The 21,761-nt window shown below is 55.5% G+C and overlaps 1 protein-coding gene across 2 annotated transcripts in view; it reads left to right on the top strand.

The window, feature by feature from the left end:
• Window positions 1–21,761, top strand: part of PIK3C2B (phosphatidylinositol-4-phosphate 3-kinase catalytic subunit type 2 beta) — a 74,669-nt gene that overhangs the window by 36,237 nt on the left and 16,671 nt on the right. For both annotated transcript variants that reach the window (XM_080649361.1, XM_080649360.1), the window contains 16 exons: window positions 3,277–3,388; window positions 3,511–3,590; window positions 3,976–4,039; window positions 5,401–5,547; window positions 6,118–6,151; window positions 7,050–7,245; window positions 8,480–8,602; window positions 12,492–12,659; window positions 13,183–13,294; window positions 14,345–14,487; window positions 15,752–15,940; window positions 17,318–17,411; window positions 17,557–17,651; window positions 18,487–18,667; window positions 19,636–19,743; window positions 20,373–20,465. In XM_080649361.1, coding sequence (XP_080505487.1) covers window positions 3,277–3,388; window positions 3,511–3,590; window positions 3,976–4,039; window positions 5,401–5,547; window positions 6,118–6,151; window positions 7,050–7,245; window positions 8,480–8,602; window positions 12,492–12,659; window positions 13,183–13,294; window positions 14,345–14,487; window positions 15,752–15,940; window positions 17,318–17,411; window positions 17,557–17,651; window positions 18,487–18,667; window positions 19,636–19,743; window positions 20,373–20,465 — 1,939 coding nt within the window. The remainder of the gene's footprint in view (window positions 1–3,276; window positions 3,389–3,510; window positions 3,591–3,975; window positions 4,040–5,400; window positions 5,548–6,117; window positions 6,152–7,049; window positions 7,246–8,479; window positions 8,603–12,491; window positions 12,660–13,182; window positions 13,295–14,344; window positions 14,488–15,751; window positions 15,941–17,317; window positions 17,412–17,556; window positions 17,652–18,486; window positions 18,668–19,635; window positions 19,744–20,372; window positions 20,466–21,761) is intronic.

The raw sequence follows: 21,761 nt of genomic DNA, 5'->3' as shown, positions 1-21,761 counted from the left end.
AGCAGGGGGGGATGCGGAACCTGCCTGTGGGCGGTAGGATTGTCAGGGGCTTCCTCGGGGAGGTGCTGGGCTCCAGGCCGCGGGCTGGCAGCTGCCTGCAGCCCCATAGGCAGGACTCCCGCTCTCCAGGCACATTCTCGGCCACGTCGCACTTCCCCGGGAGCTCCTGCTTCCAGCGGGATTGGCGGCTTCCTGAGCCAAATCTGTGGGAAAGGCTTGGAGTGGGGATTAGGCAAAGTCTAGGTCATACTGCTCGCAGACTTCTGCATGTGGAGAGAGGTGGGAGGGGCGCTGGAGGGGCTGTGTGGGGTTCCCTCCTGCCCTAGATTATGTGAGGTGCCCTTAGAGCGAGGGGCAGAGGAGACTGAGCAGAAGTGCCCAGGGGAACCTAGGGGAGAATCACAGTTGCTGTCTTCCCCCTTCCCCTGCCCGCAAGCCTTCCCCGCTGGCATGTGCTGTGGGTAGCCCTCCACCAGAGGCTGTCTGCCAGCCCCTCTCCGTCAGTGCCCTCGGCGGCAAGCAGCCTCCCTGGACATTCGGATGTGGGCCAGCAGCAGCGATCCCCTGCCCACTGCCTGGGCTCTGGATTCTGGCTGGGGTGGGGGATTGCACCCCTTGGTGGTGCAGCTGGGTGGCAGGCCTGGGGTCAGCCAGATGGCAGCAGATAAGGAAACAGATCTGCTCTCCCCCGCCCCCCAAGCTTTCAACTACCTCATGCCCATGAAAAGCCTTCGGAGTGGGGATAGGAGGGGCCTATATGGTAGGTCTTAGGAGCGCCTACAAGTGCTATCACTCGCTTATATCCAGGTGTGGGTGCAAGGGGTCTATGGCTAGAGCAGTTCCCAGCTGCTTTCTTTAACCTGAGGGGTGCTGGGGGCCCTTTCTGGCCTTTGTGCCCTCAACTGGAAAAGCAAAGGGGTAAGACCCCATACGGCACGACTCCAGGGAACGCTGGATGTTTCCCTGTGTCCTCGATTTCCCCTGGAGGAATGAGGGGGGTCCTAGACTAGGGGTCTCCCGGGAGAGAGCACCCCAGGCAGCCTGCCACTGTCTAAGGGAACAGGGCACAGGAAGTCACGTCCGTACAGCCGGTTTAGGTTCTGACTTGCACTTACTCGTTGTGAAACCCTGACCCTCAGTTTCTTCTATAAAATGTAGTGAGGATTGGCCCTGCCCGGTTTGGCTCAGTGGATAGAGCATCAGCCTGCGGACCAAAGGGTCCCAAGTTCGATTCCGGACAAAGGCATGTACCTCGGTTGCAGGAGGCAACCAATCGATGTGTCTCTCTGACATCGATGTTTCTCTCTCCCTGTCTCTCCCCTTCCCTTCTACTCTCTCTAAAAATCAATGGAACAATATCCAGGAGCCCCCCTCCCCCGTCCAGCCTCTTCTCTTCCTTCCCACCAACAGAAAGTCCAGACCCTGAGCAAGGACAGCTGCCTTGGCGGGGTGGAAAGTTCCCTCTCGGGGTTCCAGAAAGCTGCCAGCTGCCAAGGAGGCCCTGTGGTTTCCCACTGTTCCTAGTGGGAGGGGGCTGCTGCCAGGGGGGACTGTCGAGGCCAGGATGCAGGCTGCTCTTAGATAAGAGCCCTGAGACAGTCCCTGGGGAGGGCTGGGTTTCCTGCCTCCTCCCCCACCACACCACACTCTTCCTTCCTTCCAGGCACTCCCCCCAGACCTGCCCCAGGACCCGGTCCTAGCTTCTGGCTGCAGCTCAGACTTAGCAGCAGCTCAGACTTAGCAGCTTAGGGCCTACACCAGAGCCTTGGCCCCTCAGGATGTGGAGAACCCCCTTAAGTCCTAACTGCACCCTGGTGGCCTCCGGCCGGAGTACTCCGGGCTCTGCACACACCCCTCCCCTCACGCCTGTCCGCTCCCCTCCATTGCTGGCCTAGACGCCAGCTCTGCTGAGGAAGGAAGTCCCTTTCCGGCTTCTGTTCCTCAGCTGCTGGGGCCCAGCCCGGGCGCAGTGCTCCTGTAGGTGGGACGCCCTGACCTCTCTTCTGGGTTTCCTTTTGACTGAGGTGTGATTTGGGAGGGAGGAAGAGGCCTCATGGGTTGTCACTTGAGCAGTGGGAATGGCATGCAGGCAGGAGCCACAGGGGAAGGAGAGAGCAGACTTTTATTTATTGATTTGAGAGAGAAAGAGAGAAACATTGATTTGTTGTTCCACTTACTTATGCATTCATTGGTTGCTTCTTATACGTGCCCTGACCGGGGATCGAATTCACAACCTTGGCATATCGGGACTCGCTAACCAGCTGAGCTACTGGGTCAGGGCAGAAGCAAGCCTTGAATGAGCACTGGGATAATAGACCTGGAATCTTAAAAAAAAAAAAAAAAAAAAATATATATATATATATATATATATATATATATTATAATAAAATCATAATATGCTAATTAGACTGGACGTCCTTCCAGACGACCTTTCGGACAAAGCCGGGGCTGCGAGGGAAGCCTGGGTCTCAGGTGCCAGAGGGAAGCCGGTGCCAGCAGCCGGGGGAAAGAAGGCCTACCCTTGCACGAATTTTGTGCATTGGGCCTCTAGTGTGTGTGTGTGTGTATTTGTATTTATTTCAGCGAGGAAGGGAGAGGGAGAGAGAGATAGAAATACCAATGATAGAGAGAATCATTGATCGTTTGCCTCCAGCACGCCCCTCACTTGGGATCAAGCCCGCAACCTGGGCATGTGCCCTGACCGGGAATTGAACCGCGACTTCCTGGTTCATATAGACCTGGAGTCTTGCTGTATTTGCTTGGTTGACCTCAGCACCCCAACTAGTAACAGTAGGGTGTGTGAGACCTAGGACCTCAGTAGGGGGACAGTGTCACTCACTGAGCTCCACACCCAAACCTGGGCACTGGCTGACTTCCTGGGCACTCGCGACCCACAGGTTGGGAACCGCTAGCAGGGTCGCCTAAGACCATCGGAAAACACAGATATTTACATTACGATTCATTTAACAATAGCAAAATTACAGTTATGAAGTAGCAACGAAAATAATTTTATGGTTGGGGGTCACCACAACATGAGGAACCGTATTAAAGGGTCGCGGCATTAGAAAGGGTGAGAACCACTGCTTTAGACAGACCTCCGTTCGTTCCCCAACCTTTGCCATGACATTTCCAGGAGCCAAGGTAGGGGGCACAGCACAAGCACTACCTCTGGGTCGCCTCCCATCCTCCTGTTTTTCTCTCCCCAAGGCTCAGGTCTATATCACCTTTCCCACTGAGTTCCCGGGATGCTAATAGTCTGTCCCTCTGTCCCACCAGTAAGCAGGCCCTGGGCAGCCATGAGTACATTCAGTACTGCCGCAAGTTTGACATTGACATTCGGCTACAGTTGATGGAGCAGAAATCCATACGCAGCGACCTGGCCCGGACGGTTCGTGTGGGGGCAGCGGGGTAGCAGAGGGTGATACGGAGAACATTTAGTGGGAGTGGGGTAGGAGGGCGGGGTTGGGGTGGAGGCACCACTCCGCCCTGAATTGGGCACTTGTTACGCAGGTGAATGATGACCAGAGCCCCTCCACTTTGAACTACCTCGTCCACCTGCAAGAGAGGCCAGTCAAACAGACCATCAGCAGGTGAGAGTGGTGCCCTCTTGGGTATGGGCCCAGCAGGACCTCTGAGGGGAGCCCAGCAGATACCCTTGCCTGCCTTTCTGCCAGGGCCAGGGCTTTCTTGCAGACCCAAGAGCCTTAGGGGGACGACCCCCGACTCCAGCTGTTACATCTCTGCCCTCTAGTACTTTGCCATCATGCTCTGGGTGAGCGGTGGCGAAGTACAGAGGACTCGCCATCCTTGAGTCTTCATGGGACACATGGAAGGGGTGGGAACTCCTGTAAACCAGAGTCAGATTCATGAGCTGTGGAAAAGGAGGGAAAGAATGGATTGCCCAGTACATGGCAGGGGCAAGGGGGGTGCGGTCCTGACTTCTCCCATCACTTTTCCCTGCCCCCAACTTCCTAGGCAGGCCCTGAGTCTTCTGTTTGACACTTACCACAACGAGGCGGATGCCTTCCTGCTGGCTGACGTGAGTACAAATCCTGGGGTGGCCCTGCTGCCCAAAGCTCTGCCCCACCTCTCCCCCAGCCCTCCTGGGACCAGTCAGCCCTAGAAGGGATCTGGTGTAGACACTGCAGGTTTGTTAGGAGAGCACTTCTTTTCATTCCCCTGGCTCACGGGCAAACCAAGACTGCTAGCTGTTGGGTGGCTGGCGAGTGTGTGTGGAGAGGGGTTCTGCTCCTTGTAGAAGTGGGTCAGGAACCGTGTCCTGATCTCTGCCCCTGGAGTGGGGCATCTCCAAAGCAAAGGGACGTGGAGTGGGCACCCAGCTGCTGCCCTTGAATGTGCTTCGGAGCGTGTCCCGGAGGAAGGAATGCCCAGGAACCTCTGATTGGACAAGTTCTGAGGCTCTGGTGTCACAGGAGGAAAACCGTGAGGAGGTGGAGGGTCCCGGAGGCAGAGAGGGGCCGGGGATCTCTTTACCTGGATTCACAGGGGTTTTGAAGCCTCAAAACCATGATCATAAACATTTGTCCCAAATGTCATGAAGCTAACGAAAATCAGATAGGGATCTTCAAAACAGTCCTTGTCTCATGATTCGGTCAGCAGTGGTCATGGACTCATCCCTTGTGGGGAGTTCAGCATTATACCCCGTTCAGACCTCTCCCCCATGCCAGCACCCCTTCTCCAGCAGCTTCTGCGTGGTCATTTCCTGTGATGAGGGGGTAGTTCTCTGAGCCCCTTTTCTGCACTGGTCTGGCCCTATGATACTGCTCTGCAAGAGTAACATAAAACTATGAGTAGACAGAATGGGATGGTGATGAGTTCATCAAGGGCTTTTTGAGAGGAATAGAGAGGGGACTGGCCAGGGAAGGCTCTGGGAGAGAGGTTGGATTTCAGCTGGTCCGTGATTTGAATGTTTACGGTAATCAGGGCAGGACAGGAAGGAATTCCAAATGAGAAAACTGCAGGAGCCCAAGTGCAGGGCAGAGGGGTAAGGAGGGGAGGGGAGCGAGAGGGTGTGGCACTCTGTGATACTGAGATGAGGTCTGTCTAGAAATTCTAGGTGGTCAGATGAGAAATGAGACCGTGGGCAAGTGGTGCCTCCGTGTGGTCTTGTTGGCCTCTTTCTGTTCCCTAGGGATGCCTCCGAGGGAGACCCCGTGTGTGTCTGTATGGTACAAGGAGGCTGTAGCTGGGAGTAAGAGGAGGCTCAGGGACATGGCTGAGAGAACTGGGGAACATGGCTCATTTCATCAGTAGGAGCGATTATTCGCCGATGTTGGATGTTTGAAAATAAAGCACGGATTCCGCTATTACTCCTGCGGGTCATGAGCCCACACTCCTCCCAGCCGGAGCCTGGCAGCCTCACTGTCCCTCCCCTCACAGGGGGACTTCCCGCTGAAGGCTGACAGGGTGGTCCAGTCCGTCAAGGCCATCTGCAACGCCCTGGCGGCCGTGGAGACCCCCGAGATCACCAGTGCTCTCAACCAGCTGCCCCCCTGCCCCTCCCGCGTGCAGCCCAAGATTCAGAAGGTAATGGGCCCAGAGCGCGAGCATGGGGGAGGAGGAGAGGAATGGTCCCCGGCAACTGGGTAATCCGCTGTCTAGCTACTAAAAGGCTCTTCTCTCCATCTTTTATGTTTGAATAGTTTAACCAGAAGGGTTCTGGGAAATGGGTACCAAATGTGTCCCCTCTTACACAGGTGGAGGGTGGGCCTGGGACTGATTGCGGGAGCCCAGACCAGCACGGGCTTTCCTAAGCACCACCGAGGCACTGCCTGGCAGTTTGCATGTGATCAGGGTGCAAACCCAAACTTCCCCGAGCCAGGGGCTCCGGGCTCCACAGCCTGACAGGCACCGGGCCAGCAGTGCAGAGGCCCGAGGGTTAGAGTGTCGCATCTGAGTGGACACGATGACTTTATCCCTGGTCTGGCTCACTCTGTCCATTACATGGATCCGGGACAGACCATTACCTTGTCTTCCCTGGTGAAACTCTGCTCCTCAAACTTCAGTCCAGTCAAGTCAGCTGTGAAAAGCCCTTCTGCCAGCTGTGCCGGGAAAGGCTGAGGCCCTGAAGCCCCACCCTCTCCTTTTCCCCAACAGGACCCCACTGTCTTGGCTGCCAGGGAAAACCGAGGTAAGGGAGTTGCTCTGTCTGTGTCCAGAAGGGGCAGGTAAACACTACAGACTCTGCCCAATTCCTTTCCCACCCCTCCACCCCCCCGCAACTGCAGGGTCCAGGTCTGCCTCTGTGTGTGTGTGTGTGTGTGTGTGTGTGTGTGTGTGTGTGTGTGTTCCTACATGACGCATGCGCACAGCTGGAGATCACCAATGTTTCTTTCCACAAATGTGTCCTCATCGTTTTTACCAGTTGTTCCTGTGGTCTCCCTGGGAGATGGTGATGAGGTGGAGTAAGTGTGAGGGTGGGGGCGGTAATGCAGTTACCCCAGGCTCCAAAGGGAAACTCTCCCTTGGGGAGGTTGTGATTATTCTCTGAGTGTCCCATGACCCCTGTTTCCAAGTTAGGTTGAGCCTGGGGAGAAGGAGGTAAAGAATTTTTTCACGAGGATTCCCCCTTGAGCCTTTCAAGCAGAACTTTGCCCTACAAAGCCCATATTTTGGGATTTGGTCAGTGATTCCCAGTCTTTGGGGTTTTGTAGACCAATAAAATGTCCCCAAAAAATATTATTTTGAGGACCAACATAGAAATTGCCATCTTCTATTTTGCCGAGCAATGACTTTTTATGTGTAACTGACCGTTATGATTCCTGCTATTTCCTAAAAGGACATTTAACATTAAATAAGTAGCAATATGTAACGTAAGGGGAATGTTTACATTTACTGTCTGTCATTTTCAGAGAAGCTTATGGCATGTTCCTGCTTTCTTCTCATTTCACTGCCGGTGGGGTCACAGCTGTTAGAAAAGCAACGGGCATTTGGGGACATTTCCTGGGGTTTTCCATCGCAGCCAGCACAGGGACAACCACGGGGCTGGCAGCGGCCTCACCACCTCTCCTCTGACCCCTTCCTTTCAGAGAAGGCCATGGAGGCCCTGACCGCGGCCATCCTGGACCTGGTAGAGCTGTACTGCAACACGTTCAACGCAGACTTCCAGCCGGCAGTGCACGGCAGCCACAAGCACGACCTGGTCCAGGAGGCCTGCCACTTCTCCGGGCCGCTGGCCTTCACGGTCTATGCCACCCACCGCATCCCCATCACCTGGGCTGCCAGGTGAGGCGGGCTGATGGCCTGGAGGGAGGAGCAGAGTTTGGCTTTCAGATGGCTTCTCCCACTGCCCTACGTTGATAGTCTATGGCAGTGGTCGGCAAACTCATTAGTCAACAGAGCCAGATATCAACAGTACGACGATTGAAATTTCTTTTGAGAGCCAAAATTTTTAAACTTAAACTTCTTCTAACGCCACTTCTTCAAAATAGACTCGCCCAGGCCGTGGTATTTTGTGGAAGAGCCACACTCAAGGGGCCAAAGAGCCGCATGTGGCTCGCGAGCCGCAGTTTGCCGACCACGGATCTATGGCATCGTGGTGCACGGTGGCTGAGAGGGAGCACCAAGTGCCTGAGGGGACAGGGGCTGGGACACCCTGGAGGAGGTCTCCTAGGAAATGGAGCGTTGGGCAGATCTGCCATTGCCTCTCAGTGCTGGCTCAGGGCTGGCTGCATCGGCATCCCTGCCCCCTCCCATCCAAGGCCAGCTGATGGAGACTTGGTGACAGATGGCCGCTTCCCAGAGCCAGTGCATGCCCCTGGGCCAATGACTGCGCTCCCCTGCAGATGCACAAGGGGAGGGGAGGGGAGCGGGAGATGACCCTTTGTCTGGACTGCAGCGGTGGGTGTGGAGAGGCGCCTTCAGTTGGTAAATCCTCAGCTCCTCTGCCGGGTCCCCAGCATCCAAGGCCTGGGGGAATAGGCACTCGGCTCCTTCCCTCCTTCCTGCCCCTCCCTCCCCTTCTCTCTTTGTTCCTCACTTAATGTATTCCTTTAGGCGACTGACAGAGAACAAAGGAGGCGGCCTGGGAAACCGGGGCCTTCTCTGACCTCCTCTGTCAGGCACCTGTCATGAGCCACAGGGACCCCCATGTGCTGGCATTCAAGTGGGCAGATGTCGTTTCCATCCCCCACCCTTCTCACCTGCGCATGTGCACACTCGCACCCCGACCCTGACCAGCAGGAGTGGCCTGGAAGGAGGGCTGCAGGGCTGGTTCCCCATGAAGCAGGAAGAAAAGCCATGGCCCAACATGGAGCCTGAAGCTGGGCAGACGGATCCAGATGGAGCTGCGGCTCCATGCACACTTGTGCAAATCCAATTTGGCTGTCCCGTCCCCTGACGCCACCTCACAGTCCCCAAAGACCCAGAGGAGTTTTACGGAGGGAAATGGAGTTTGGCGTGGGTGGGGGACTGAGATGGGGTTTGGAGCTGAGTCCTGACCTGCTCCTTTTCCCTGTAGCTATGAAGACTTCTACCTCTCCTGCTCCCTCAGTCATGGTGGCAAGGAGCTGTGCAGCCCCCTGCAGACCCGAAGGGCTCACTTCTCCAAGTACCTCTTTCACCTCATCATCTGGGACCAGCGGTAAGCCCTCCCCAGGCTCTGCAATGCACCAGGCGTGTCACTAACTAACCAAACAGTCATTTGACCTCTTGAGTCTCCACTTCCCTAACTCTTAAGTGCGGTCACGCATAACTTCTACCCCTCAAGCTGATAGGAGACTCCAAAGAGAAGTACCCTTGCAGGCTCTTGGTGAACCATGAAGGGTCCTATACAACGTTAGTTAGGTGGTAGTTTCAATGACAATTCATTGTTTTGATCTTGTCTCCCTTAAAAGGCTTCATTGACTTTTCTTCCCCTGGTTTCCACCGAATAGAGGGAACTCACAGGTGAGAAAGGAGCTTGTAGACTAGAGGAAAGCGCAGTGGACTCGAAGCCACAGAAAGGAGGTTGTGTTTTACCTTTGTTTTGGCCTCTCTGTGCCTCAGTTTCTCAAGACGTAAAGTGGGGACGTTTGTTTAACGCGTTGGCAGTTTTGGCACTGACATGGATAGGTGAGTTATAAATATGAAACTGTAAGCCCAGAATAGTATTCATCAGCATTTATCAACGATGATTTGCTGCGGGGAAGGTAGGCGTCAGCCAGGCAAAGCAGGAAGGAAATGGAGGCGAGGACGCCTCGAGTGGTGGCAGGTGTTTGCCGCCCGGCCTCTCCTGGGCTGCACTCTGCCCTCACAGATGGGCAGACACCCCTTGTTTGCTGCCAGGTTCACTTCCCCAAACTGCCTGCAGCTGAGTGTTTACTTGCAGAGCAGAGCTACTGCTTCAGTATTTGCAGTGCACGGTAGGGAGACTGAGCAAGGTCCCTGGGAAGGTCTTATTTGCTGATGAGAAATAAGGCCGAGGAAGCCGAAGTCGGCAGATAGTCTGTGGACATGCTGGGAGGCGGGGTCACGTTCTAGATGGACAGCTGGGGAGACAGGCCCTTCCTCCTATCGTCGCACTGTAACTCTTAGAGCAGGGGTCCTCAAACTTTTTAAACAGGGGCCAGTTCACTGTCCCTCAGACCGTTGGAGGGCCGGACTATAGTTTTAAAAAAAACTATGAACAAATTCCTATGTGCACTGTGGGCCCGGGACGAGTCAGCTGCTAAGCAGGACAGGCAGCGGCACCCGGCGGGCCGGATAAATGTCCTCGGCAGGCCGCATGTGGCCTGCGGGCCGTAGTTTGAGGACGCCTGAGAGCAATGAAGGTGTGAACAAAGCCCTCTCGGGAAACAACCACCAGGGAAAGGAGAGCCTCCTTGGAGGCCGAGGATGGCCGCATTAGTGGCTCGTGACTTTCAGCATCCCCTCGGCATTCTCCGGCCTAGTTACTTCCGCTGTTAAGGGAGGGGTGCTATACAGTGCTCCAGGCCAGGCAGACCTACAACATGGCCCTTAGGCCCTTTGCCCAGAGTACCAGAGGCACAGAGGTAGCAGCCTGCCCTCCCTCAGCTGGTCCTGCCTTCGCCTGCCTACTCCCTGGGTCTCGTTTTGCTCCCTGTCTGAGATTCCTGCCTGGAACCCCAAAAGGCTGGTGCCCTCCTGGAGCCTTGTGGAGGGTGTCATCTCAGCACTGCCCATCCAGACACCCCGGGAGACCTCTTGGCACCTTCATGGTGAAGACCGAGGCATTGGGAGAAGACGCTGCAGTGAAAGGTTCAGAACGCAGGCTTTGAGTTTAGTCATCCTCCCATCCTTACTGTACGTGCAGCCTTGGGCAGGTCATTCACCCTAAATGGACATGGTAATAAGACCCACCCTAGAGGATTATGGGACATGGCCTGTGAAGTCCTTGGCGCAATACCTAGCGCATGATAAATGTTTTCTTCTCCGTCTTCTTAGCTGGGGGAGCCCTCTCAGGTCCCGTTCCAAGTGACTGACACGGTGATTGTGATCCACAGGGATACGTGTGCATGGGAATACCTGTAGAGCCTGCTTCTCGGAGCAGTAGCCACAGCGTCGCAGTGCAGAAAGCACACAGACCATGCACACACATCACTCGGGTGAAGCTGTGTGCTCCTTCTCTCTGATGAGAAAAGGAGGTGCAGAGGTCTGAGTCGTTGCCGTAGGTTGTGAGGGGCTGGACCAGAACTGGAACAGCACATCCCAGGAGCCCTTCCTGGAGGAGGCGGCCCTTTTATACGGGTGTGATGTTGAGGAATGGGTTGCAGGGAGGAGGTTCAGAGCTGCAGGTTCAGAACTTTGTGGCTTCAAATCCTACTGATTATCCTGACTGACCTAGAATACCAGATGCACTCAAGGACTGAGGAGAGGGGCCTTGGCTGGTTCGAGGGGTTATGGTTTCAGCTAGAAAGTTTCCTCGCTCCCTTTTTCCTTTGACAGGAGGCTGGATGCCTCTTGGGTGAAAGAAAGGGACCAGGCCCAGCTCCCTCTGCTCTTTGCTGGGGGGTCAGCTGATTCTCTCTCCCACTGCACTAGTACAGGGATCAGCTAATTCTCAAAATAGGCCAGCAGCCGTGCTCTGCCACCCCAGCCAAGCCCAGCCTGGCATGGCCAATGGCTGCTGGAGGGGCCCTAATTATAGCTGTGCCCCCCCCACCCCTGCCACCAGACAGCTGGGACAGAGCGGGGCTCCGCCAGTCTCTGGTGGGAGGGAGGGAGCGCCTCACTTGGGTGGAGAGGAGAGTCCCCTGGGGGACTGAGGGGCAGTGTGGAGGGAGGCCGCTTTATCGGGAAACTGCTGACCGTGGGGGTGGCCGCTCTGCCTCTGTGCCCTCTGGCGTAGAAGCCGATGGGCCCTGGGCCAGCCAGAAGGGCGTGACAGTGTGGGCTTTGGCCCAGGGACAGCTTTCCAGAAAGGTAACGTAAAGGCCCTCCCTGTCTTTCCACAGCTCTCCCTCACCCCACCCTGCTCCTTATCCTGGACTCCAAGGGAGTGGCCGGTGATTCAGGCCGAGGGGCCTGGGAGAGAACATCTGGGCCTGGGCGGTGGTGGCGAGGGCTTGCCTGTCTCAGCTCTTTTGCCTGCACACCCCCCCCACCCCCACTCTGAGAAGCCCCTTCTCTTTATCCCTTTGGCTTTGAAAATGCTTGGGGAGGAGAACAAACCATCTTGTGTTCCAGGGTCAGGAGAAGGGGATGGGGCGAGGAGAAGGGGACGGGGCGAGGAGAAGGGGACGGGGCGAGGAGAAGGGGTCGGGGCCAGGAGAAGGGGACTGGGCCAGGAGAAGGGGACTGGGCCAGGAGAAGGGATCGGGGCGAGGAGAAGGGGACGGGGCGAGGAGAAGGGGACGACGGGGCGAGGAGAAGGGGACGGGGCGAGGAGAAGGGGACGGGGCCAGGAGAAGGGGACGGGGCCAGGAGAAGGGGACGGGGCCAGGAGAAGGGGACGGGGCCAGGAGAAGGGGACAGGAGAAGACGACAGGTGACAGGTGGAGGACTGTGGGGGAGGGTGGACCGCGGGCAGGTTGCTCTCACAGCTAGGCGTGGGGAAGGCTGGGCTTGTTAAATGGAAAAGGACTGTCCCAGGAGCAGCTTCCAGGCGGTCCTCTGCAGAAATGCTCACACAGGAAGGCGTGTGGCTTACAGTGCGGGACACGTAGTCATCTGGACTCAGATGGCTCTGGCCAAGCGAGTTTTGTCTGGTCACCGTGGGGGCCCCCAAATTAGGGGACGCTTGCCTCACCTTTCTGAGAGGCTGCAGAGACACCGTATGTGCTCCTGGGAGCACCCAGTGCAGGTTAGCCTCCAGTCGGGACTGTCCTGCTCCTGCCGGGAGGTTCCCCCACAGTCCTCCACCTGTCACCTTCTCCCCATCCCCTCCTCCTAACCCCGGGACACAAGGCCTCCCCTCCCCATGCCCCATGTCCTGAGAGGGAGGCCGAGTTCTCAGCCTCACGGGACTTCCTGGGCTGCCTGTCCCTAGAAGCCCCGGCAGCACCTCCTCATGTCGCTTCCTGTTCTCCTAGGATCTGCTTCCCAGTGCAGGTGAACCGGCTGCCCCGGGAGACGCTGCTGTGCGCCACGCTCTACGCTCTGCCCACCCCCCCACCCGGGAGCTCCTCCGAGGCCGTGAAGCAGCGGCGGGTGCCTGAGGCCCTGGGCTGGGTCACTACCCCTCTCTTCAACTTCAGGCAGTATGTGAGCCCCAGGGAGTGGCTTCCTGGCCTTGGGAGGGAAGGATGGGAGTAGAGAGGGGGCCATTGCCTGTCAGGGGTGTTGGCCATGAGGGGCTCACGGGCAGAGTCCAGAGGGTCCTAGTCCCGGTGGGAGGGACTGAGGCACAGGACGAGTGACCAGCTACTGGGCGGGCCTGGTGGCACAGGACTGTTGGGGAGGGGCATGGAAATGCATGCTTGGCTCACATGCCTTGTCCTTGAAGGACCTTAAAGGTCATCTAGTTCAGGGCTCTCCCCCAGGAAGGCATCCCTGCCCCCAGGTCACCCATACCAGGGTGTGGTTAGCTCAGAAAGGCCTCCTGGGAGGGGGCACTCTCCTGGGACTTGGAAGAAGAAAAGGCTGAGGTCTCGGGGAGAATGAGAGAGGATTTGGGTAGTGGCTTCAAGCCGAAAAGGCCGATCTTTGGAAGGGAGAGCGGGAGGAGAACCATGTCCTTAGCCACTGGGTTTGTTGGCTCATCCCCGCTTCCATCCTCCTCAGTGTCCTGACCTGTGGCCGGAAGCTTCTGGGCTTATGGCCAGCAACACAGGAAAACTCCAGTGCCCGTTGGAGCACACCTAATTTCCACCAGCCCGACAGCGTCATCCTGCAGGTGAGAGCTGGCCCCACCCATCAGCACCACACCAGAGTCAGCTCCAAGTTCTCCCTTGAGTTTGGGCGGGGATGGAGGAGAAAGCGCTGAAACTTTGGGCATGGGATGGTGATGTGGCTGAGCAACTGGATGGATGTGGTTAGGCTCGGGGTGGGACAGTGAGTTCTATGGAATCTAGGTCCCATCTCCTGGAGGTTAACGCCTGAAGGCAGGGTCTGAGACCCTCCCACCCACGCTCAACTCCTTGGAGTCTCTTGTATTGAACCCTAAGTCTGATAAAACCTTAGCTGTCCCCTCTTGGGGCCTGAGGGAAGCCCACAAACTCATGGGGACAGGAAGAGCTGGTCAGGACCCAGGTCTGGTTACTAGTTTCCGGCTCCCCCTCTGGGGTCATGAGATATCAAAGTGGGCATGAACGAGATAGACGGGTAAGGAATGGAAGCTTCAGGAGGCAGGCGTTTTTGTCTGTCTTATTTACTCCTCCATGCCCAGGGCATAGGACAATGCCTGGCACATAGCAGAGTTCAGTAAACATTTGCTGAATGAGGGAACATAGAACTCTATTGAGAACTGACTCACTCAGCTCTAGCATCCATTTAGGAGGACACTCATCTGGCCGCATAGAGCAGGGACCCAGGATCCCAGGATCCCAGGCTTAAGAATGGGTCGGGCCCTCCCCTCCGATGTGTCTGATTGCTGTCAGGCGGCAGTGCCCTCCCAACCTCAGCTTCGAGGCTCCTAGTGGCTCATCCTGGTGACACTTCTGAGTTCTGGCCTGAGGCTGGTCCCTCACTTAGATGCAGCCCAGCCCAGCCTTTCCTCACCTGCCCATTTATATTTCTTTCTTCATTTCCTTCTTTTATTTTGCTGAAAGGGACTTGAGAGAGCACCGCGTTGAACAGGGTTATTTTATAAACAAAGAACCTGAGGGTGAGCGAGAGAGGGAGGGAGGCAGGACACCGGTGTGTGAGAGAGAGGAGCTGGAGACCCGAGGAGGCACCCCGTCTCACCTGCCTCTTCTCTCCTTGCTTCTCTGCTGCCACCCCGTAGATCGACTTCCCCACCTCGGCCTTTGACATCAAGTTCACCAGCCCCTCTGGAGACAAGTTCAGCCCCTGCTATGAGTTTGGCAGCCTTCGGGAGGAAGACCAACGCGCGCTTAAAAACATCATGCAGAAGGAGTCCCTGTACTGGTAAGGCCCAGGGCACCCCCACAGTGGCACAGGCCCCCCCACGTCTGTCACATCCTGTCTGACCTCTCGCCTCCCATCTCCACGTCCTTGTCCTGCTTTGGGAGTAGAGGTGGGATAGGGTGGTCATTACCACCTGGGCAGGAAGTGGTGGGGAGAGGGCTCTGCTGAGGGCAGCCCCAGGCCTTTTTGACTCTAGGCAAAGTGGAGCGATCAGGGTCAGGGTCAGGAACGTAGAAACGCCCATCCCCACGCTGGGAAGGTGGCCCGGACTCAGCTTGCCACGAGGACCAGAGCTCTGCCCCACACTGCAGTTAAGCTGTCTACTGCGTACTGTGACTGTGCCCCTGCCCCCACCTCCTGTCCCTGCTATACCCACCGTCTGGCCCTGTCACTTTCCAAAAAGGATCAGGTGTCAAGGCAACTGGCAGCTCTCAGGGGGAAGCGGGTCTGAGCTGAGCTCATCCTTGGGCCACTTCTCTCACCAGGATCAGAGAAGGGGGTGGAGGAGTTAGGACCCAGAGGAGCTGGTGGGATGCCTGCCCTCCCTGCACCTCTCCGGCTCCTGCACTGCCCTGTGCATGTTGTAGGAGGGGAAGCAGACAGAGACCAGATCATCTCTCTCCTTCCTGTCCCCCCGCCCCCCGCCCGCCCCTGGTGCAGCCAGAGTAGCGGAGTGGCTGCAGACCTCCCCTCCCCCACTCCTCTGCTGGGCCCCTGGCTTCCTTAGTCCCTCAGCTCCCTTCTCCCATTAGACACCTGATCTCAGGCAAATCCTAATTAGCTGTAGGTCCCATAAAACCTCCAGCTGGCCCCAGAAAGCCCCAGGATGCCTCTGAGCTGCCAAACCCTGCCATGTGGGGACCACCGCCCTCTGGCGGCTCTACTTGGGAGTGGTGCCCTACGGGGCATCCTTAGGAGGAGGAGCACGTTCACATTCCCTGCCTTTGGCCCTGCATGCAGCCTCAGGTCTGAGATGTCCAGAGTCAGCAGCAAAGAGGAGATTTGGGCCCTGGTTCCCTTACACATTGCAGTCACCTAGGCATCGTTTAAAAATACCAGTGTCACTTCCCCAGACATTCAGAGTTCATTGGTAGGTGCTGTGGCCCAGGCATGAGGGTTTTACAAAGCCCCTCGGGTGACTGTCCTGGGCCGCAGAGTTGGGGTGGCACAGAGTTGGAGAGTGTGTAGCATTCCCTCGGAGAGCAAGGACCCTACCCTCAGCTGACTGTTCTCTCTCACCTCCCCCTGCTACCCGCACCCCCAGGCTCGCTGATGCTGACAAGAAGCGCCTGTGGGAGAAGCGATATTATTGCCACTCGGAGGTGAGCTCACTTCCCCTGGTGCTGGCCAGCGCCCCCAGCTGGGAGTGGGCTTGCCTGCCCGACATCTATGCCCTCCTGAAGCAGTGGACCCACATGAACCACCAGGATGCCCTGGGGCTCCTACATGCCACGTGAGTTGTAAACCCACCACCCTGGTAAAGCCAGGGCGTGGCACTGGCCCCACTGCCCTGAGCCGGCCCTGGAGAAAGTGGGAACGTGGGGCTGAAATTCAGGGCTTCCCCATTCTCCTTTTCCGCTTTGTCTTTGCCTCATTTCCTCCCAATGTATGGTAAGAACATTTCTCAAACATATAAAAAAAATGAACATTTTACAGTGAACATCCATCTACCCACCACCTGGATTCTAACCACTAGCATTTTTCTATCTGCTATATTGTATGTATATCCATCCATCCATCAGTCCATCTTAATTTTTACATTTTTATGTAAATTGCAGGCATCATACACCCTCCTAAATCCCTTAGCATGAATATCACTGACCAGCTCAATGTTTGTGTATTTCTTTTGAGGCAGAATTTACACATAAGGGAATGCCCCAGCCTCACCTGCACAGTTGCTGAGTTTGGTCAAATGCACACACCTGTGCAGCCGAGACCTTCACATTTAGTTCCACTTTAACAGTCCCCTCTTCCCTCTTCCCTCTGAAGGGTTCTCTGGGGCCACAAGGTTCCCAGTCTCAGACCGCTGGACTGCCTCTCTCAGAGCATACCCAGTCATCTTGGCTTCTTTCTCACCTTTTCGGAAATCGCTCCATCCTGTCTTGCCTTCAGGACTTTTTGAGGCAAAGGCTTTGCTCTGCTAAACTAATTCTGCCAAGGTGTACAGGCTCATGTGAAATTCCATGTCTGTCTGTCATTCACCTGGAAGATCCACACTAACAGATGGTACCAAGACACAGTAGTTCTCGGCCGGCATGGCTCAGTGGTTGAGCATTGGCCTATGAACCAGGAGGTCACAGTTTGATTCCCCGTCAGGGCACATGCCAGGGTTGCAGGTTCGATTCCCAGTGCGGGGGCATGAGGCAGCCAATCAATGATTCTCTCTCATCATTGATGTTTCTACCTCTCTCTCCCTCTCCCTTCCGCTCTGAAACCAATGAAAATACATTTTTTAAAAAGACACAGTAATGCTTTAACCCTCACGAGGGCTCTTTGATGATGGGGATTTCTGGCACAGTGGAGTCAGGAAAAGGTCCCTGGGAGTGGGACTGAGGACTGTGCCTGTTTTCTTTAAGTCATACCAGGAAGGAACATGACATCCCTCCTGTTCATCCGTGGCCTTGAGTCTGGCTCTGACCGGGGGCAGGGCCATTCTTGAGGTTTCTATCCAGGGAAGGCGCTGAGGATTCTTTTAAGGGCTTTGGTGGAGTCAGGGGGACATTGCCTTGTCTCTGCCCTCGCCTCTGAAGCTCACATGTAAAGGTGCCGGCCCGCTGCAGTGCCTCGGAGCCTGTGGCTTGGTGGTGAGGCGCTGGGCTCTGTTTCACAGCTTCCCGGACCAGGAGGTGCGGCGCATGGCGGTGCAGTGGATCGGCTCGCTGTCGGATGCCGAGCTGCTCGACTACCTGCCCCAGCTTGTGCAGGTGGGTGGAATGCCTGCCCTCCAGTTCTGGGGTCCCACCCCCCAGTCCCCATGTGGTCTGCATGCTGCCCCTCAGGACCAGGTGGAGATGGTGGTCGGTGTAGGTGACAGGCAGTCCCTGTAGCCTCATCCTCCCTCCCAAACAGGCCCTGAAGTACGAGTGCTACCTGGACAGCCCCTTGGTGCGCTTCCTCCTGAAACGGGCCGTCTCTGACTTGAGAGTGACTCACTACTTCTTCTGGTAAAACCGCCTGCAAGAGGGGCAGAGCCGCGGGTCCTTTCCGCGGATGTTCCACTCCCAGGCGCAGGGTGTTAGCCGAGCCTCCTGGGTTCCTGCGTGTTGCTTTGGGCCCCTTATGCTCAGGGGGTCTCGGTCCACGGCCGTGTAGCACAGTGAGGACCTTCCCTGGCCCTTCTCCCACCCACACACGGCAAAAAAAAAAAAGCAGAAGCAGCCCGGCCGGTGTGGCTTAAATGGTTGATTGTTGACCCATGAACCAGGAGGTCACGGTTTGATTCCTGGTCAGGGCACATGCCCAGGTTTTGGGTTCAATCCCCAGTGTGGGATGTACAGGAGGCAGCCAATCAATGATTCTCTCTCCCTCTCCTTTCCTCTCTGAAATCAATAAAAATATATATATTTTTATTTTTTTTTAAATATATTTTATTGATTTTTTACAGAGAGGAAGGAAGAAGGATAGATAGTCAGAAACATCGATCAGCTGCCTCCTGCACACCTCCTACTGGGGATGTGCCCGCAACCAAGTTACATGCCCTTGACCGGAATCAAACCCGGGACCTCTCAGTCCGCAGGCCGACGCTCTATCCACTGAGCCAAACCGGTTTTGGCTATTTTTTTTTTTTTTTTTAAAGAAAGGAGAAACAGATGTGAGGGACCGTGAGCTCTACTTAAAGGCCGAGTGGGCCTAGGCTGGGCTACAGTGACGCCTCTGTGCATATAGAGCTATTTTCCCTCCCAGGTTTGGGGTGGGTTTTCCAGAACTGGAGTGGGGGCTGACTCCCCCGCTTTGCCTGTGATCCTTTGAGTGGCCTGACCCCCACTCCTTTGCCTGCAGGTTGCTGAAGGACGGCCTCAAGGACTCCCAGTTCAGCATCCGTTACCAGTACCTGCTGGCAGCCTTGTTGTGCTGCTGCGGCAAGGGGCTGAGGGAGGAGTTTAACCGCCAGTGCTGGCTCGTCAACACCCTGGCCAAGCTGGCCCAGCAGGTCCGGGAGGCCACGCCATCTGCACGGCAGGTGAGTGGGGCGAGGCTGCTTCTACCATTTCCGGTCCTGGGCTTCTGCAGCCAGTCGTGAGCTTCTCAGGCATCCTAACCAGCAGGATGGCACCTGATCTCTGATTTAGGGGATGAAGGATGTGACTCTCCCTAAGGTACAGGTCACACACTGACAGTCACGAGCTGGATAAAGCCCATGCATATGTTTTGTTTGGCCTGCACAGTATCGCAATTTTTATCGAATGTTTTGCCTTAAAGGCTAAGCACAGGTGTGTAAGTTGTTCGCTGCACAAGAGCACCCAGGCAGAGGGGGCAGGTGCGGGCTGGGATCCAGTCAGACTTTGTTCACTGGGCTGCGAGCCACGGCTCAAGGCTGCTGCCACTCAGAGAGGACACCTTTATCTGTTTGCACAAATGGGCTGTATTAGGCCAGCTGCGTGCCTGCTGCTAACATTAGAAAATGGAGAGATTATAAAGTCCAAATTGTTAGCTTTTCTTTATATATATACATATATTTTATTGATTTCAGAGAAGAAGGGAGAGGGAGAGAGATAGAAATATCAATGATGAGAGAATTATCTATCAGCTGCCTCCTGCATGCAACCTGGGCGCCCCGACCGGGAATTGAACCATGACCTCCCGATTCATAGGTCTGTGCTCAACCACTGAGATACATGGGCTGGGCCAAATTGTTAGCTTCTCTGGCAACAGTCTGAGCAGCCCCTCCCCCTTGACCCGCAGCCTGGCCTCTCAGTGCACTGGGGCCTGCTGTGAGCTGCTCTGTCATCACGCAGCCGCTTCCCAGGCTGGGTATGGGAGGGTGGTCTTCCTTCTCCGTGGTCTCCCCGAGGTTGTCCCTGTTTCTCAGGGGGCTGTTTCATACCAGTTTCTGCTGGGTGCCTGCCCTGGGGAGAGGCTTGGTTCTGAGTGGAGCTTATGGGCCCCTTCCCTTACCCCTCCTCCTTTGCCTCCTCCTGTCCCTCTCAGGGGATCCTCCGCACGGGTCTGGAAGAGGTGAAACAGTTCTTTGCCCTCAATGGCTCCTGCCGCCTGCCCCTCAGCCCCAGTCTGCTGGTTAAGGGCATTGTGCCCAGGGTGAGTGACCAGTGGGTTTGGGGCTCTCGGAGTGGAGAGGGCTCAGTGGAGGTGAGGTCCTTGTAGACCTGGTCATTGAGAAAAGTGAGGAAGAAAGGCATATTTGGGGTCTCTCCCCAACCCTAATGCATAGGGACTTTTGCCCAACAGCTGTGCCGGGTGGAGGATCGGGGTGGGGGCTGGATAAGTGTCCCGTGATGTTGGGTTGAAACCGGCTGGGGAAGCTGTCATCTGTTATTTATGAACGTTCTCTGCTCCTGGTACTGCTCCGAGTGCTTCAGGCTGGTCATCACACTTCATCCTCACGACTCTCATGAAGTCGCTCCTGTTGGGAGCCTGTTTCACAGAGCAGTAAACTGAGGTACAGAGGGGACACATAACTTACCAGAAGTCACACTAGAAAGTTGTGTGCAGAATGAACTAAAGGGATGAGAGATCAGGGGCTCGAGCTGAGCTCAGAACAAACTGAATAGGTTTGGGCAGTCAGGAAGGAAGGAATGGGGATACTGAGGAAATCGGGAAGAAACCATGAGCAGGTGGACCGGAAGCAGCTGGACCCAAGTAGACAGGCCGTTTTCCTTCCTGGGTGTGGACCACCCTGACCTCATCACTACCCTCTACCGTGGCAGGACTGTTCCTACTTCAACTCCAATGCTGTCCCCCTCAAGCTCTCCTTCCAGAATGTGGATCCGCTGGGGGAGAACATCAGAGTCATCTTCAAGGTAAGGACTTTCCCTCCGGCCTGGTGGGATGGAGGTGGTAGAGGGGACGGGAGGAGGGAGCCCACGGGTGGCAGAAGCCGCCTCAGGCCAGTTCTCTTTCTGATACTCCATGCTATAATTTTATTTTACTTAGTTATTTTTTAAATTGGTCTTATTTAATTTTTAAATTTATTATTAAAAATATTAGATAGGTCCTCCTTTTTCCCCCCATTAACCTCTTCCACCCCACTCCCCCCCCCCATGCTGTAATTTTAATATATAAAAGACCATCAGGTGAAAGGGAAATAGACTGATTCTGCATGGCCCCAGGGGGTGGGACATGTTGGGAGACAAGCGACAGCTCAGTATTCAGAAGCCCTCTCTAGGAGGCAGTGACCCCAACACTGGATGGAGAAGGCAGTGATCTGCTTGTCCCTGGGGGTAGTTAAGCATGAATGGCTATGTGGCAGTGATATGGAAAAGAGATTAATATGTTCGGTGCCGGTTGGACTAGTTGAACCATAAGGCCCTCTAACTGATACACCCATGCTTTGGAGAAGTGAATGATAGTTTCAAGACATGTAATCTAGTGGAGGAGATGAAATGTAAATATATGATTTGGTAACACACACACACACACACACACACACACACACACACATACTAGAGGCCTGGTGCATGAAATTTGTGCACTTGGTGGTGGGGGGGGTCCTTCAGCCTGACCTGTACCCTCTCGCAGTCCAGGAGCCCCACAGGGAGCAGGCCTAAGCCGTCAGTCAGACATCCTTAGTGCTGCTGCGGAAGCAGGCGAGGCTCCCGCCACCACCGCTGCACTCACCAGCCGTGAGCCCGGCTTCTGGCTGAGCGGTGCTCCCCCTGTGGGAGTGCACTGACTACCAGGGGGCAGCTCCTGCGTTGAGCATCCGCCCCCTGGTGGTCAGTGCACATCATAGCAACTGGTCATTCCGCCGTTTGGTCGATTTGCATTATTAGCCTTTTATTATATAAGATATATACAGACATACATACATACACGTAGGGGTGGGCAAAAGTAGGCTTACAGTTGTGAGTACACAAAACAGTTTATTCTTGTATTATTATTTATTAATTATTCTATTTTCCATACAAACAACTATAAACCTACTTTTTCCCATATATATATAGATAGGTAGGTAGGTAGGTAGGTAGGTAGGTAGATAGAATGTTTGTGTGTAAGTTCTGAATCCAAGGTATAAACATTCAAGTTTTACAAAGGCTTGATGGTCAGGAGGGCTGCGTGAAGGAGGGGAACCTGACTTCAGTTCGATGGGACTGTGG

Source organism: Plecotus auritus (assembly GCF_963455305.1).
Source record: "Plecotus auritus genome assembly, chromosome: 12".
Lineage (NCBI taxonomy): Eukaryota > Metazoa > Chordata > Mammalia > Chiroptera > Vespertilionidae > Plecotus > Plecotus auritus.
Note: the sequence above shows the minus strand (reverse complement) of the source record. Positions and strands in the feature narration are given on the sequence as shown.